Source organism: Hylaeus volcanicus, chromosome 3, assembly GCF_026283585.1.
Source record: "Hylaeus volcanicus isolate JK05 chromosome 3, UHH_iyHylVolc1.0_haploid, whole genome shotgun sequence".
Classification (NCBI taxonomy): Eukaryota; Metazoa; Arthropoda; class Insecta; order Hymenoptera; family Colletidae; genus Hylaeus; species Hylaeus volcanicus.
The window spans coordinates 12996177-13015168 of NC_071978.1; the positions used below are offsets into that span (position 1 = coordinate 12996177).

At 38.6% G+C, this 18992-nt stretch overlaps 2 protein-coding genes across 5 annotated transcripts in view; both read left to right on the top strand.

Moving 5' to 3' along the window:
- Positions 1–3972: 3972 nt before the first annotated feature.
- On the top strand, positions 3973–6832 carry LOC128874484 (methylthioribose-1-phosphate isomerase). Of its 2 annotated transcripts, none has more exons than XM_054119332.1 (5): positions 3973–4655; positions 5305–5540; positions 5615–5769; positions 5901–6109; positions 6190–6832. In XM_054119332.1, the coding sequence occupies exons 1-5, from the start codon at positions 4524–4526 to the stop codon at positions 6469–6471; spliced, it is 1014 nt and encodes a 337-aa protein (XP_053975307.1). In that variant the 5' UTR covers positions 3973–4523; the 3' UTR covers positions 6472–6832. The 2 variants fall into 2 exon arrangements, with proteins under 2 accessions (XP_053975307.1, XP_053975306.1); XM_054119331.1 differs by having other exon boundaries at positions 4321–4655; positions 5615–5823.
- Positions 6833–8301: 1469 nt separating this feature from the next.
- The window catches only part of LOC128874483 (tropomodulin), a 74701-nt gene continuing 64010 nt past the window's right edge, over positions 8302–18992 (top strand). For all 3 annotated transcript variants that reach the window (XM_054119323.1, XM_054119324.1, XM_054119327.1), the window contains exon 1: positions 8302–8733. In XM_054119323.1, coding sequence (XP_053975298.1) covers positions 8578–8733 — 156 coding nt within the window. In that variant the 5' untranslated portion in view covers positions 8302–8577. The remainder of the gene's footprint in view (positions 8734–18992) is intronic.

An 18992-nucleotide genomic window follows, 5' to 3' on the forward strand; every position in this document is an offset into this window, starting at 1 on the left:
CTTCGTTCTAAGAACGAAAATATTGACTCAGGGAAGTTACTCCGTGAAACTTGCTATGAAGTATTGCTCGAGGAGAACAGCGCTAACACAATTAACGAAGCGAAAGGTTTTTAATATTCTTCTTTGAGGATAAAACGTTATTTAGCCTTTGCGAATTGGACTGAATATTGGATACATCTCCTATAACGTTTTCGACTGAAGTTTCCAGTGTCAGAGCAATTAACACAATTATTGCAATTGCTGCATAATTATTTATCGCTTCGATAAAAAAAAATTGTATTATTTTCCTTCCAAATCGGAGAGTTATTTCACTGATTGCCCCCAAGTTTAAATCGAACTGTTATCACGTAAACAATTTACATTTCACTTCCACACTGATTTAAATGTCCACGAGTGTTGCGAATTCTCCAACTCTTTTTCCTTCGTTTCGAGTAGGTAATCTACAGTATTTCCTCCTTTTTTTATACTCTGAAAGCTGGGTTGCTCCATTCTATAGCTACGTTTCCCAGTATCTTATCAGGCGTTGTACAGTGGTCCAAAGTTCAGAAAACACAATACGTGTAAACAACAATTCAGAAGACCACTGGAAATTTCGCGAATATACGAGCAAATTTATATTGGCGATCGGATATTTCACGAATTCCAATGAATCCTAATTTTTCCATCATCAAGCATGACAAGTGTAACGTCTTACTTATCGTATTTTATTTTATCAAAATTCAATATTAATCTTCTCGCGAAGTTGTTTGAAAGTTCAGTGTATACATAATGAATTATTTAATGCGTAATACAGAAATCATGATAACGTAAATCACGATAATAATACATCGATTAAGATAACGCTGCACAATTATACGTGTGTTATTATGATGAGGGATGGTCCGCAAAATATTGCTCATTTAGGCAGTTATCGACAGGGATTCGAATCGCTGCTGAACCCTAACCCAAACCCAGTTAATGAAGGGAAGGTTACTGTAAATCATACTAACCACGAAGGAACGGTTCTTGAATTGTAGGAAGAGCGGTTTAACCCGCTCGGAGTGGGTTACTGGTAGAAGAAGACATCCTAGACATCCAGACAAGTCAAAGATATGTGAACTTACAGCAATATTCAAATCAAATGAAACTAGATTGTTTAAATAGTATGAGTATATAATGAATGTACGATCGATTAATTTTAGAGTGTTGTTAGAAACGGTATTTGTACTTTCTTTTTAACTCTTTGGGGCACGGTGGGATTAAAAGTGTCCCACCTTTTTGATGGACCGTAATGCATTGTGGGACATTTTTAATCCCACCTCGAAATTTTGCAATAGCTGCATGTGTATAGGTTTATATTTCGTCTTATTTACGTTAAGCAGTTGGTAATATATTCATCCAATGTTACTAATACCGGTTCAACAATTGTTGTAAGCGGAAGGTTTATTACGATAATATTTCTTTCTTGGTTTTATGTGAAAGAATCGTAGAGGTAAGTTAATTTATATAAAAATTAGTTCTATATAAACAAGTGAAGTGTTTTATAATAAAAACTAAAGATTAAATTTGTTTGCAAATGATGAAAGTATGGTGGGATTTTATTCGTCCCATCATGCAACTTGGGGAGTAATACAAAAAAAAACATTTTTTTTATGTTACATATTTATGTTATTTTATATTATTTTGTTATTATATTTATTTTGTTACATTATGTGATACCTTTATTAATAAAAATATAAGAATTTTGTTTGATTTAAAACGCAATAAAATTCCTGTGCAACATGGGTCTATTTTATGACCTGAATTCCTGTGCCGCAAAGAGTTAAACTTCAACAATTATTTGGCATAATAAATGTACAACGAACAGACATAAGTTAAAGATGGAATAAATATATACGAAATATGAACGAACACACACACACACGCGCGCGCGCGAGTAAATGTAAGTACTTGCATGACCTTCTTCTCGCGGATGGACAGTAGAGTAGAAAATAGACAATATTGAAATAAAATTGATTACCGTTTAGAAACATGGTAATAACTATGGTTTTTACTGTATTATTATAACGCGCATACAACCGGGTTACTCGGGTTACAGATGTCTTGTGTTACCTGGTTAGATGGGTTATTCTATAATACGAAGTACCGGAACCCGGTACGGGTTAGGGTTCGAATCCCTGCTTATCGGCTGTTATCATTGATATTTTGTATAGCGTTGCATTTCTTTCATTTGCCATAAATGCATAAAAATAATCACAATCCCCCTTTTGGAAAACCCTTTATTCTCGCTCCCTTTCAATAAGCGCAGTATCGGAGAAGAAAGAATCCTCTTGTCTGTAAATAATTACTTTTCATATTCAGCCCTCGACGTATCGATATTATAGCAATAATCCTCCTTCGCAGAACCCTTTATTTTCACTTCCTCTCGATAAGTGCGATATCACGAAAGAAAGGTACCACCTGACACGTTTATTTTTCATTTCCCTTCGACTTCGACTCGCCTTTCACGCAGAAATAGTCGCGCAGCGCGGCGATATTTCGTGAAATTTTGATACTGCTCGACGACACGTTTGTTCCCCTCTCGCGATTGAACGATCTCAAGTACACTCGAGGAAAGGTGAAAAAAAGCTCGCGAAAACGGGTCGAAATTCGCCGAGCGAAATTACATCTTTCGAACGCGTAATGTGTTTTCCGCGGCTGTACAGGTGAGGCCATCTGAAAAGTGCAGTCTATTTTGAAATGCAAAGGTTTTTTCTAAAAACCCGCGGCAAGTAAATGGGATAGTTTGCACTTGGAATATGCCGCTGGTATTTGGTCGCGGGGATACGTAGGCACCGCGAATCATATAAAGGATCAAAGCAACGAATTGCATCGGAAACACCGAGCGATTCCTTTGCGGTTGATCTAAGTTCACACATTATACTGGCTTTGTAACGCAGGTACCGTGGACTGCACCCGCGACTTGTAATAATTAATTGTGTCTTTGATAACGTCTCCCGTGCACTGCGTTCGTGGCTGAATGCTTATCAAAAGAATAACACCTAGAGGAAGATCCTTCGTTTAGACCTCGTTGGAATCTTTATTAAATTAGCTGTGTTACGAATGAATTGAAGCTATCTTTCATCGTGTGCTTAGCAAACGATACAGTGAAAAGAAATTTGCCTTTCCTTCTAAGTTTGTAATATTTCCATCAAATTGAAAATACTTTGCAAACATTTAAACCTGAAATTTATTTTACTACGCCTCCTTCTGAAAATGTAAAATATAAAGTGATCTGGCGTACTTGAAAGCCGTTCCTGCGGCTCTCGATAATTATTATTGATACTCTGCACGCCTCGTCGGTTATTATTAGTTACCGTGCTCCTATGTCTGTCGTTTTTAGAACCGAAATTTATCTTGCCGTGATATATCTCATCCTAGAAATGTAAAATCGTGGAGTAAACGACGTGGTTCGGCTGCAAGCCGTTCTTAGGGCATTCAATCATTGTTATTGATACTTCGCACGCTCCATCGATTATTATTAGTTGGCGTGTATATCGTGTCAGTTTTTAGAGTCGAGATTTATTTATATCCTCGCTCTCGACTCACTTCGATGTTTAAAATTAGAAAGTCTACGGCGAGTACTAGCGGTAAATTGTTTTTTCGCGACTTCCAGTAATCATTATCTGTATTTTGTGCTCTTTATCGTTAATTATCATTTGCGTTCAATTAACGTCTATCGGGGCCTTGATTTATTTGCGCTTTTAACACCTATCGAACTCGACAGTAATTGCTAGAATTCCAATCCAATATGAATTACATTACTTGAAATTATTTCCTTCCAATTTTTCTAAAATTTTTAAATATATTTTCAGCGATTAGTACACTCTTCAAATAGAACAGTAATCCTTATAGTCGAGTAATCATTTATTCGTTGACAAAACGAGAATGAAGTCCACTTACACATTCGAAATACCTATGTTTTCTTTGTAAATGAATAAACCATATCCTGTTCGACCGTAAAGCCCATCGTCCTATCTTTCCTCTCCTAATTCAACACAATTACAAAATCATCTAACTAGACTCGAAACGTAATACCCCCAATTATCACGAATGAAAATTCCTCCAATAAAACGAACAGAACCTGCGCCTAATTTTTACCTGGACTTCGTCCTCTCATTACTCGAAATTCCTCGAATTTTATTTAAAATTCCAAGCTCTGATAACATTTTTGTCGCGACACCTTGCTATGGAATTATTTGAATAACTCGCGCTCCTCTTGGAGGAAACACCAGCTTCTAATGTGCGCGCACAGATGGCGCTGGGTGTCGGCTAATTCATACATAACACGCAGCTACACGCGTGTCACGTGATACGACCACGATACGGCGTTACGATAGGTTTCGAGTCACGGCCGTCCGAAGTGCACGTGAGCTTCAAATGAACGGGCTCTGGTTTCATTCAGTAACTACCAAGCGGCGGTTCTATTAGCCGCGTCCTCGTATACGCGTGTATATCTCCGACGAGTGCCATATACAACACGCGTCCACACCTGAGGGGCCGAGATGACGCTACAGGCGATCAAATGGGAAAATGGCAAGTTGGAAATCCTCGATCAGATATTGTTGCCGGCTATTTCGCGATACGTGCCCGTCAAAGGCGTGGAGGATGGATGGAAGGTCATCAACAAGATGCAGGTACGTTTTACAAACGTACAACTTAGTATTCTGTTTACGTTCGATAGTACTTACTCCAAAAATGTATCAAAATTAACCCACTGACTGATTAATGCTCGACTCTCTCATGTATTCATTTTACATTCCCAAGGAGGAGTTTTGCAAATTTATTAGCTTTACCCTGTTTCCTATGTACATTCATAGCCTTCGTAATAGAGAAAACAATGGCATAGAATCTAGGATAATTTCATTTGTCTCTATGTCTCAGTGCAATAGACAAAAGAGTAGACTTCAAGCATGGCATTGAATGTTCTACCACTTAAAAGTAGAGACAAGCCATGCGTGATTAGCCACCCTAGTAGCTCTTAGAATACTCGTGTGTGCGAGTCCTGCAGTCAATGGGTTGAATACTGCTTGCTTGTGTCTCCATAACTGCATCCATGTAACTGAAAGATTTGCATTGCGCCGGGTCAATAAATGATTGTCTAAGAAGCAAAATGTTGGAGTTAAATTGCATCCAAGGAACTTGAGACAATTTAAAGTGATTCATGCAAACAGCATTTTAACTGAAACAGTTAATTGACTTAAATTGCACGTCAACTACCATAGAATAGCTCGATGCTTATGGTTACAGGCATTCCGTGTAACCCCATCTTGTGTATGATTTCAGGTCCGAGGCGCACCAGCTATAGCCATCGTAGGATGCCTCAGTTTAGCAACAGAACTGAAGAACGAAGAGTACAGTGACAAAAAGAGTCTTCGACAAGACGTCGAAGGTAAATTAAATTACTTGGTGTCCGCTCGTCCGACTGCTGTTAACATGAAAATCGCAGCCGACGAATTAATTCAGTTGGCCAATAAACTTAGTAAGGATCAGACCGTTAATGTAGCAGAAATGAAGGAGAGGTATAAAAACCTAACGCGACGCGAGCGGATGGATTCATTTCCAATATTAATCCCGTTAACGATAATGCCTGCAGGTTTCTCGACGCTATAGAATATATGTTGGAGAAGGACATAGCTGATAACAGAGCCATTGGAAATTACGGAGCCGAAGAGATCTTGAAGAACGCGTCTGGAGACAATAATGTTAGGATTCTGACGCATTGTAACACTGGCAGCCTTGCGACAGCAGGTTATGGCACAGCTTTAGGTGTTATTAGATCCCTTCATAAGAAAAATAGTCTTGGTAACGTTTGCATGTCATTAGTTCTTAAACTTCGCAAGATTTAAGATAAAATTATACAGTACTAACTACTGTTACAGAACACGCATATTGCACAGAAACGAGACCGTACAATCAAGGAGCGCGACTAACCGCTTACGAATTAGTGTACGAAAAAATTCCTGCTACTCTGATCTGCGATGACATGGTAGCAGCGCTGATGAAGTCGAGAAATATTTCCGCGGTCGTCGTCGGTGCCGATAGAGTAGCTGCCAATGGCGACACGGCTAATAAAATTGGAACTTACCAGGTAAGAACGTAACGATTATGCTTTTTTTTACATGCAATTTATTCACTCCGTTTCTAATACTTTCATCGTAATATTTTCAGATAGCCATAGTTGCCAAATACCACAACGTTCCTTTCTACGTGGCGGCACCGCGAACCTCCATTGACTTCAGCATCCCTAGCGGCGACCACATCATCATCGAGGAAAGGCCAGAAAGGGAAATGACCCATATAAATAACCAACGAATCGCGGCAGCTGGAATACAGTGTTGGAATCCAGCGTTCGACGTAACTCCAGCTAGTCTCATCAAGGGCATCATCACGGAAGTCGGTGTCTTTAGACCCCAAGATTTGGTACGGTTGAAAACCTATGAGAACTCATAAAGTGACGATCGATTCGAGCAACGAGTGAAGCTTTTCGATGCATTTATACAGAACGATTAATTGGTGATTCCAATGTTAATGAAAAATTGTTGGCATGCCTTGTTTATTTAAAAACTTCGTGTTACAATAAAATTGTTGGCAGGTTACGCTTATTTGAAACGTTAAGTCTAAGAAGCGCAGCAAAATGTATCGTACCACGGACGTACGTGTTTGCATTTAAAAATGCCTTATTAACTTCGCTGTGATTTTTAAAAATATATTTATAGTGACAAATATCTCGAACGGATAGTTGTGTTAAAAAGAACTTCCATCGATCGAACGTGATCGTGATCGAAAAAATATAAAATAATTGAAAACATAAGCAGTGTATTTTTACGACTGAAGTACACCAACTTTCAACCAGATGGCGGTGCGTACCAGAAATTTGTCTGAACGGTGCCATTCGATCCACTTGAAATTTCCCGACGCGTAAACAATTTAATTTTATCGCAAAATGGATTATTTATCGTGGAACATGGGTTATCGCGTCATGAGGTTACCGCGTGAAAATGAAAATAATGCAAATTCGAGGTATCGCATCGTCGCTAGCAATTTCGATGGATTTCAAAATAAATCATTCAGAGACCCAATCGTTGCTAGATATTTAAGGCTCGATTAAGGTGTTGCACTTACATCATTCCTTTTTTTAAGAAAATGTTTTTCTTTTTTATTTTTTCCCATAAAAATTATTTTTCGTAGTCCAAGGATCTAAACGATCTTACTCCGGCACTGGCGACGTTAAATACTTTTCGTAAATCATGTAAGAAGGATGTAACTGTGTTACATAAACCACGACACGTAAAAATCGACCTCTCCCCTCCTTTATGATCGATACGTTTCCCGGTAGTCGTGCGGCTTCGTCACGCCGCATTACTTCCCCTGTTCTAACAGAGGGGACGTATTGCTTCCGAGGGTAAAACTTTGATCCCCTCGGATTTCTGCAACAAAGCTGACAACGTTAAATGTTTCAAAATTTTCCAATTATTAATTCTCTAGAATCTAACCAATTTTTTCCTTTTATAGTACAAATTTTTAACGACGTATTTACTTTCGCTTTTGAATTTTATTTCTTTTTTAGAAGCCTGGATCATTCCTGTAGTCATCCCTCCTCCGAAAAGCCTACTCCGATGCAACTCTGCAAACCACGGCATCCCTTGCGTCAACGTTTTCCTACCCTCGATAAATTCAAGTATTAGCATCGCTGTGGCGGGCTGAAGATGATACTAGACTAATTAACGCAGTGATTTCTACACCCAGAAAATTGATGCTATCCAACTTTCCTCAAATTCTCCGCACACGATCGCACGCATCTATATATCTACGTCCTTCATCTCACCCCATATCTCGCAATATATCCAAAAACCACAAGACGCGGTACGTTAACAACACATCATCCTCCAATACTATTTAAATTTCTAATTTTTTGTTTCATTCGCAAAATCGCTTTCAGCAAAACCATTAAAATACCGGGAAGGGTGTGTGCAGCGTTGCCAGCTTTTCTTACATCACGACTGCGAACGTAGCTGCCGGAGTAACACGATTTTAAACGATAACCGAGAGTGTAAACGGGCCGAGGCGGTGTCTTCGATCGACAGCAGGGGGTTCCGGGCAAATTTATCGCGTCGGCGACCGACGAAATCGACACTGGCCGAGCACGAGCGCGTGGAGTTCCATTGGGAAAACTTGAGAATCTATTTTCGCCCGTTGAAAGGCGCGCGGGAACACGTTCGCGGCGGGTTTCTCGAACCGCGGTGCTTTAGTACGGCCAGTCTCTCGGCTTCGTGCAGAACTTCGCCAATCCCGGAATAGTTTCTGCAGTTGCTCCAACCTGAGTTTTTCGCGAGGCCGCTGCAGGGGCCAATTTTCATCCGTTTCTTGCCAAAGGGGGCCTTACTCGCCCCGCGAATCCACGCACTTCGTGTCGGTCCCAAGCCAGCGCCTCGTGACTCGTGAATCCACCGTTTCGAGATACGATTAGGTACCGTCGAGACCAATCGCTGTGATTACTCGAACGTTTCCTTGGGTGTTCGTTCGTTCACGCTGGAAGCTGACACGGAGAACTCGAGGATGGATGCCGCGGACGTCCTCGGCGACGCCACTTCGGCCAGCGAAGGGATTGTAAACAACAACAACGAGGACGATGAGGCGCCCACCGTCGAGGAGACCTACGAGGTTACCACCACCAAACGCAAGACCATTAGGACCAGCTATAAGATCCAAGAAGTAAGTGGCGACTCTTGTACAGGGCGATGCGTGTGAATTGTTACGGGGCTGGTCTCTCGGGGGCCGATGGTGACATTGAGATTTTTTTTAGTACGAGGATAGGTGGGGGTTTGGTCTTTTTATGCGATATGCAGGGGGTTGGGCTACAGGTGTCTACAATTTCGAGGGGTGGTTGGAGGTAAACAATTTTTCAGGGGTAAATTGGAGTTCATAGCTGAGTGAAAAAGACACTTGTGTTAATGTTTGGTTGCGCCTCGAACAGTCTAAAGAATTAACTTTTTGTTTAAAGCGAAGAGTGCAGGTTTGGACGAGGAAAATAAAGTGGGCTCGGAACTTTAAACTGATATATCCCTAAGACATCTATTTAAAGCACGCATAAATTTTCCTCGCCGGTTGTGTAGCGGAGTAGGTATTGATATCGGAGGCCTCACGGGATTTAAATATTTAAAAAATTGTATCCCAGGGAAAGATTTGTTATAACTGGCAAAATTTCAGTATGGGAATATTATACAATTGCGTAAATTATCGAGGCACCTTTGAACTTAAATCTTGCAATTTGATATTTGTTCGATATATTTACTTACTGACAGCTTTCGCCAATTATTTCAATTCTCAAGATGTAGAAAAATTGATATTGCATGTAGGTTCACTACATTCTGTCCTATGTGCCAAAATATTATGAAATTCGTGTGAGGCTTTGTGTTCGAGGTATTAATTGTAACAAATTATGCGATGCGTGTCTTACGATAATAAAAGAATAATATTTTGTTAGCATCACCATTGATTCCCAAGAAACACTAGTAACAATACACAATTGGTTCATTGAATAATCACTCGATCAGAGATGGGTTGAATTGTAACGAAAAAAAAGACGACATCCTTATTTTTAGCAGTCATAAACTTGTTCAATTAAAAATTGTTTATCTATTATCAAGCTTTGTATCTAAAATTGAATTTACCCATCTCTGCTCTTCTCTTTTGTTTGTATACAAACATATTGCGTACAGACGACTGAAACTTTTCCATACATTTGAAGACGAAGTGCTTCTACCATTATTCTAACCTTCTACTGATTTGTAAACAAATAACCAAATATCCGGTTCATTCTGACATTCGTCAAGGATAAACCTGCTTATTTTAAACGCGAATTTCACTTGGATTCACCAAGTTTATTTGGTGCGTCAACTGTATTCGTATTAGGTGCAGATAGGGTTTTAGAAATTACTTAATTCGTACATTGTTAATTTAGCTTCCCGCGGTGCTACGCGGTAGATCTCAATCTTCCGCGATAAGAGATTTATCGAGACAGCTATGTTGGTTAGATTACTGTAAATTTTGTTATTATTTAAACAATGCTTCGAGATTTCTGACGTATGGTCGGAAAGATTTACGAGCGTCTCGGAATCATCACTGGTAGTTGAAAGCTTAACCAGACTCGAACTGAAGTTTACTTCCTGCTCAAACCCACACCACCTTTTATGAATTCGATTAACTTCACCGGTATTTCAATTTTAATTTGAAAATTAACGCCAGTGTCGATTAATTCAATCGCCGATGAAGCGAGCTTATCATTTCGAGAGATTAAATTTTTACTCGAGTAATTAGTCGACGAGCCTCGTGTCTCCGGGGTGATATTTGGGATTTTCTCACGAGAAAAGTACGCGACCTATCAACCTGAAATTTTCTGAGCTGCTCGATACACTCTCGGAGAAATTGCACAAATTTTGATTAACAATAATTTCAACCCTGTACCGAAAATGACAAGGTAGTCGACGAACGCGATTATTCGTCGTTTCTTTATTGATCGAAAATGAAAACCTGAAACAGATTTAAATGACTATGTCTAGCTCCAACAAAGGGAACGTTCGTATACGAAATTAAATCGACGCGACAAAGCGACGCGCTGCAACCCGGAATAAGAAAGATTAGTCGAGCGGCGTTAATGCGAAATGAGGGACAACGGGTGCGATTTACTCAGATTCTACGTCATTGTCGGTACGACGGTTTTAGATCTGGCAACGAACTCGCTTTGAACGGAGAAACGAGCGAAACGTAAATTCGACTGATGAATGCCCGACGAACACCGCTCGCGATTGGTACTTCCGATTAACAATAATCGCGTTATGTTTCGCGGTGATCTACGCTGCACATTGGATTCCCACCGCATTCGCTATGATGGAACAGTCTCCTTTATGAATACTGCGGCGATAATAGAAATAGCATTTCTTGAAAATACTGATCATCGAATGCGTGATTCCTTTTCTGATGCGGTGTACCGAATTGTTTTCTCGAATTAAATAGTGCTTTTTTCAATCTAAATTGAAGGTTTAATAGCAGAGACTTTAGAGACAAGTAGTGATATTTTTAAGGGGATGACATTTCTACGATCACTCTGTATATTCCTATCGTATTTTATTTTTGAAAATTCACCTATGCTCTAGGATCGATTATTCAGACGAGTTCTCTCGTTACAAATTAATTCAATTAGGAACGAAATTTACTTTAATTTCTGTAGATGCGTTACAGCTTCATTCTACAAAAATCTTCATTTCTTCATTTTTGTCCGCCCGTGCTCGAATAAATATTAGGTAGACCGAAAAGTAATGTCGTTTCTTTTACATTAAATTCAAACAAATTTCCAATTTTCTATATTTAATTCGTCGTATAATCGCCCTCATTATCAGCAGCGTTTTGCCATCTAGTGTGCCAATTTTCAATGCCAGAAAAATCAATGAGCTGATAAATGATAAACAAGTACTTAATATGGCAAAAACGACATTACTTGCCAGTCCACCTAATACTAAGTTCATTGTCAAATTTGTCTTCGATTTTCCGCGAGACGATGCTACTTTTAGCAAGTTCTCGTCGGTTGAGGTGCACAAACTCGTCCGCGGAGGCTGTGACAAATTCTTTTTTTACACGTCGCGCGGGAGGAACTTTTCCATTCAGGTTCACGTGAAGCGAGCGAAAATAACACGTGGTCCCTGGACCAGCGAAAGGTTCAGGAACCTTTGCTGCTCGGAATAAATATTTATTTAATCAAAGTCGGACGGGTGCGAGACGACCACCGGAATCGCTCGAACATTTCAATAATAACTCCCGGTAGGATCGGTTCGGTATAGAGCAGTTCTTCTTAACTAAGGCTATGATTCGAATAATTCGAGGTTCAAATAGTTCACAGGTATCAGCATGCTATGAATAAATTTCGAATAGTGAATATTCTTTCGTTCGAATATTACCATTCGAGTATTTCTGTTGGAATATCATTATTTGAATATTATTGATCGAATAATATAACACTTAAATATTTTGTAGTTATTCGAATATCACGAATAAATTTCGAATATTCGAATATTCTTTATTTGGATATTATTATTTGAATATTACCGTTCGAATATTATTATTTGAATAATTCAATGCTAGAATATTTTGTGATTAAATTTTGAATATTCGAAATTTATTCGTGGTATTCGATATCGCATATGATAGTTTCAGAGTCTCGTAGATGTTCGATCTAGACATGTCGAAGATAGACATAGTTTTGGCCGTCTTGAAGCATTAATTCTGAAACACGTGCGCTCTTCGAAGCCACGGATAATTCGAGTAAATCATTCCCATCGTTATTATCATTGTGCGGCGAGGGAAGACGTTGAGTTATCACCCGCATAAATTTTCACCCGTTGCGTAGCGATCCATCTGCTTTCCATGAACCCAGAAATTAACGGAAAAGGAGAATGAACTCCTAATCCACTTTAGTTCTTGCTACACTCCATATTCGACTTTCGAGATCAGCTTGATTCATCTTTGAGTAATTCATCCTTCTTCCAATACTTTTTATTCATCCTTTAAATAACTCCTCAACAGTTGAGCACAATTATGGTGTTTATCAAATCGAGTCCATTCAATCTGAATATTTGTATGGAATTTCTATAATTCTCTTAAACATCATTGAAACTCTTTATTTTAATCTATCTCCCTCTTAAAGTTATATATTTTTCTATTGTTCGAAGAGAAAGGTAATTTTTCATAAGGTACTGGATGTGGACCAAAGATTATTTTATTTACTATGCCCCAATAGTTGTAGTCTTGTCTTCGATTTTCAAAGGGGTATTGTCCACATTCTGAATTTTTAAATTTTATTGCTCCAGTTTCTTTGTATACTTCCCCTTTTTTACTTCCTTCAACTGTCTTCTGGCGTTTGTATTTTTTCTGTCACTTCCAGTCTCGAATAATCTCTATATAGCCCCTGACTCTGTTTTTACAGATGCTCTAATGATCACATCTGCTCTGTTTTTTTTCCCCTTTACTACTTTTTCTTCGGCCCTTTTACGCGTTGGCGTGCCGATTAAAATTAGGCACGTGTCTTCTCTTGTCTTAAGATTCGCACGCACTTCTAGCGAATTTTTTTCAAACTGAACGACCAAATACAACCTTCTTAAATTTTTCCCGTATCAAGATAATACTTTAGAAAAGTTACACAAAATATTCCCACTCGTTCATGTTAAAAAAAAATCGCAAACAAGTGCGTTTACTCGTATATACCTTTTTCCCCGATGATCACAAGAATACAAGTGCCCATAAAATCCTCTGGCATCCCCCTACCAATACCAATCGTCCTAAAATAGCAAACAGCAACTCGTGCTCGCGCAGTTCAAGTCATAGTTCACGGCGAATCGAGTTCTGGATCGACTTGGCAGTTTGTATAGCGACTCAAACTCCAAGACAGTTATAAAGAACAAACGTGAGACCGTCTGAGCGTAACGGGGCGCAATTTGCGAATTGAATCGAGCGTCCCGGGGCCAGATAATCGCGCTTTTGTCGCGCGGATGAAACAGCTTCGTTCGACTAAACGCTGGGGAATGATTGCTTCGGGTTTTTTCTACCCAAGAGCAACGAGGAGGGTCTCGCTCAAGGTGAAAGATTTCTCGTCGCTTGCCCCCGATACGCGTCTTAAAAGTGGCTAGTCGACTCGAATCGAGCCACGCTCCTTTTGATAAATCGCTGCAACCTCCCTCGTTTTCTTGCAAGCTCGCGCTGATTCGAGAGATCGAAAGCCTGTACTGATGTACTTTTAAAATAGCCCCGAGGTCGGAACGAGGCTTCGATCAGCGTTCGTTTTCGTGCATTTCTATCGACGATCGCGCCAACACCTCGAGAACTATGGTTCTCCAGCTCCATTGAGCTTAGGAGAATTTTTTCGTCATTTTTTGGCAAGATTCGACGAAGATTTTTGGGATGATGATTGGCGCAAGATTTTCTGGAATTTTAATAATAATTAAATTCCATTGAGCTTGGGGGAATTTTTTGATAATTTCTTGGCAAGATTCGAAAGAGACTTTTAGGGGTGAAGATCGGTTGACTCCGTGGCAAGTTGAAGGTCTATGCTTGGCGTAAGATTTTCTGGTTTCGATAATAATTAAATGCAAATTTTCAGTCTTTGTACATTTCGCAATCTATAGATTGCGATGCTTTCATTTTTACCGTAATCCCGCGAGCACATACATAATTAGCTTCTTTATTAACTGTCGTAAATTGGAGCATACGATCTGCTCGATACGACATACATCGCTGCGAAAACTGTCTGGCGTGTATCGTTACCCTATCCGAACTAATTTCCATAATTTTCTATATCTCCGAAACTCGTGGTAATATCCACTTCGAAACTTTAACCATACATTTTGAATGAATTATTTTGCGCACGCCGGACCAGAGAGAGAGAGAGAGAGAGAGAGAGTCCTCGACTCGCAAGCGTACTCCGGTACCCTAACCAACCTGAAAACCAGACAGAAAATTTCACCATCCATCCAGAAGTCGTCTCGAATGTACAACAACCCGTGTCTCACCTCCGACCAAAATGTTGGAACTCGAGACGCCTTTCTATTTACAAGACGCGCAATAAAATTTTACTATCGATCTAGCCAGGCGTCCAGAGCGCGGAATGATTTCGTTGATAGCGAGGGGAACGCGAGCAAGTTGGGAGGCCATTCGACGAAATTTATACGGGCACGCGATGTCCGAGACAAAATACTCCGCAATTCACTTGATGCGCATTAACTCTGCGTTTAAATGCAAATACGATGCTAGGTGGGTATTAATCTCGCCTTAAGGTAAAACACGCTCGGATTTACGAGGTGTTGCTAGATAGGAGAGTCGCTAGCTCGCGCGTACGACCGCCGAGGGGGTATCATTTTTCCCCTGCTTCTCCATTCGTCTTCTGAATCAACGGTTTGCAAATTTGAACGGTCATCGGTGTGGCACGCCCGCGGCAAAAATACTTTACTACGGTTCGTTTTCGTGTTCGCGAATTTTCGCCACGACAGGTCGCAAATGAGAACATGGAAACCGAGACTGCTAGCGAAGTTGGAACTCGATTCCCAGGGAACACGTAGAACCGCGCTCGTGTGCATTTAATACCGCTGTGCTCGCGATGGGAAAGTTGTAATAAACACTTGTAAACATTGCAAGTTCGTGGTCAACACAACTCACCCAATTAACGTGTATCAGTTTTGTAGTGGACGAGGGTTCCAGAAGTAATTGTTTAGAGAATTGGTAGGACAGTGGGTGGTCGTCAGTCTATCACAAGCCTGGCCAACTCAAATAGATTCATGGATCACTTCGATGACGCGTAACGTTACAGCGGCCCGCACTTTAGGTAAACATATAGGTTAAAAAATACAATACATATACAAAATATCGCTCGACGTCGTTGTTCCACTCTCCTCTATTACCAAAAGCAAAAATGTGTGGATTGTTTCTTTATTCATTTATTACATAACTGTATTCAAATTACAAATGAACGTTACTGATGGTTGCCTATTGAAATCGATTCATTCAGTAACATTTGACGTTCGTAGATATCAGATATAGAACCGGAGTTCGTAATCGCACTTGCGCATTACACCAATGACACATACAAATTTTCATTTATTTAATATTTTTTTTGTACATATATGTACAAAAAATAAATCTAAGGACAAATGTTATTAAGCCAGAATTCAATATTGAATTAATATATTGAAAAAAAATTTGTCACTTTTTTCAAGTTTGATTATATACATTAAGTTTTGTGGGTTTATTGGTTTGAATCGTTTATTGCGACAAAGAAAATAATGAATTTATAGATAAATTCTAGAAATGGGCATAACACGGTACTGACATTTAAGTGATATATTGTCAGTTTTCTCTGGACTGCAAGTTATATTACACAGAAAAAGTAATGAAATACGTTTATGAGAATCGTATTAATACACAAATTTTATAAATACAATGTTAATGTATATCCAGTGAGAGTAAATAGTACAGGACATTAATAATCACTGTTAGAATGGAATCACCCGTATACAACGAGAAACAAAAGTTTCAATAGAAATTCAAAATCACTCGGCGGGTCGCGTGTTGACCAGGGCGGGTCTATCAAAACCTAGGAAACATAAAGCTTTTTCTTTAAATTCTTTATTCCTATATATTCTTTTGAGTATCCTTTAAAATTTTGTTGCATATAAAGTCCTTCTCGTATTATTTAAAATTGTTCCATGTCTTTACCAAAAATATTCAAATGAACCCATTGGTCAAGATCAACTATGTTCGCTTTTACTATTAATTTTGATCGCGACGAGCAACAACACACATTCGTTGTCCAGCTCATTGACAAATATATTTTGGCTTTCGCGAGTGGTTTTGTTATTATCTTCTCATTCTAATACTGTCACTATTTTCGTCATTGTTATTAATAATTCTGAACTCGTGCGTATAATGTTTGTTATTTATTCCTTGCTTCCTCTATTGCGCCAAGTACACTAGAATAGTGTAGAATATTTCTCGGCTCTCAACACTAATAAGAATAAGAAGAACGAAGGATAATATTAGTCTCGAACAAGTACTTTTATTAAGAGTATCTTTACTTTACTATAGAGTATCTACTAACATAAAAATTGAATTTAATAATTGGTTGTGCAGTAATTTTGAAAATAAAATGACAGTAGAAGTTAACAATTTATTATGTATGAAGATTTATTTTCAAAGTATAATCAATTCCAATTAATATATATTTGCAATTTTCCTGGCGATTAAAAATTGAAAATTCATAGGGTTAATAAAATCAAAATTATTAAATATTCTCCTTCGTTTTTGAACATACAAGTCTTTCCGTGAACGCTAGCTTCGTGAACCAACAAATTTGACCAATGTACGACCGAGAGGGTGAAAAATGGCGTACTGGTAGCATAGCTAATGCAATATGGAGGATTCACCGGGATCGGCCCGTGTCGCGCTGGCAAATAATTCAACGCTTGATAACCGGATGAGTAACTGAAAATTACGATGATTAATTGGACGTCAGGAGCACGGAGTAATTTGCGCGACGAATTTTGCGAACTACGAAAGAGCCATCGAGTTACGTGTCGACGTCCCCATCTCGACTCACTTTCTTCGATTAATCGCGCCGTGGACTACTTTTAAACTTTCCTCGACCGATTCGTTCATCGCTTAATACAATCTCGAACTTTTTTCGTCTTGAAGCTAAGTGGTAGTAGAGTAGTTAATGGTGCGAGAGGTGTCTATGAATTATAGGTGGGGCAGCTTGCAGACTGATGGGATTCATTGGGAGGAAACGAAAGAATTTTAATAAATATGTAGGATGAATATTGGATTTTAGACCTTTGTAAATGTTGAATTTTATTCTCTGGGAGTAGATAAGCACAATTTTTTTTTTTTTTTATTGTGGTTTGAGGTACTTGGAAGGGATCAAAAATATCTTAATATATATTTTGTACTACTGTAAATAGCAACCTCTTAGGGGATGTTGAGTTTAATTTTGTTGTAATCTTTTATTGCAAGCTGATAAAACTCGTTAAAGAGAACAAGAGATTCTGAATAAACACATGTCCAGATATGTATTAACCTTTAGAACCTTATTAACCTTTAGAATTATTTTATATTAAATTTTATTTTCGTAGAAACATGTGGCTACAAATTCCTTGTAGTATTACCTATGGTAATAGTATTTTAGTTTATTTTTCAAAAAAGAGTTCAACAATTTCATACTCCTGATTTATTAAAGACTTGCGTCATTGCTTCCCAAAAAATTCAAACAAATGTTGCAACCTTGAAAAATTGTGTACAAGTCATTCGATTAGCTTTGATTGATTAAACCACTGTTCTTCGAACGCTATGCGAATGACGCTCAGAAAATGCGTGCTCGTACGCAGAAAGAACGGTGTGCAATTAGAATACGTATACCGTGGATCGCGAAATTCTTGGCACGAGCAACGAGTCTTGACAAAAATCTCGACCTGCGTTTGGCCAGCCGACCTTGCGCCTCGGAAACCGTAAGGTGACGACATTCGTAGCCACTGCAATTCACACCTTCGATAAAATTCTGAGCATTCGAATATCCCCTGGTACAACAAGTATTCCTTAACATTTTGTGATCCTATGTCGAGTAACTGTTTTAGAACACGTTTAATGGATACTTGTTTGAATTATGGCGATATTTGTGCAGAATAGTACTTTGGGAAAGATGTTTATGATTTTGGTGAAGTGCCGGGGTTTCATTTTCTTTTTCTTTTTATTATCGTGAGAAAGTGTCGCCTTTAGGAAAATCATAATTCCTGATGGAAATTTGTGAATGCAATTGAAATTTATTTCGCTTATTTTAATGTTAGCGCTTGTCGAGAGGACCTACAAGAAATTTAACGTACGTTTATTGTTAGTTAATAACGTACATTTATTTTATCAGTCTCACTTATTATTGTTTTTATAAAATATTGTGCAATATTTATGTTTTTCATCGCATTGACGAAAAAGTCAGGATATGAAATGAGTTTATCTCACTTATTTTTATAAATTACACTTTACACTTAATACTTTACACCTAAAAGAAATTGAACCTACGTTTATTGTTATTTAATAACGTACATCTATTTTATCAGTTACTTATTATCATTTTTATAAATTACACTTTACACTTTACACTTTACACTTTACACTTTTGCACTTTAAACTTTTGCACTTGACACTTCTACTTTACACTTTTTATATCTAAAGATCTTATTCCAAGTTCGCAGCCATTAGCTCGATATTATTCGAGACAAAGGATTGTTCGTCACGAATTAATACTGATTACCAGGTCTCACCGCGTGGAGGTTGCTGCGACTGGAGACCCGGAGATAGAAGGAATCAAAGTTCTTTCGATCTCCCTCTAAATAGAGTATACATATGTAGATGCATACTCTACATAGAGTCGACGAGCTTAATACTAA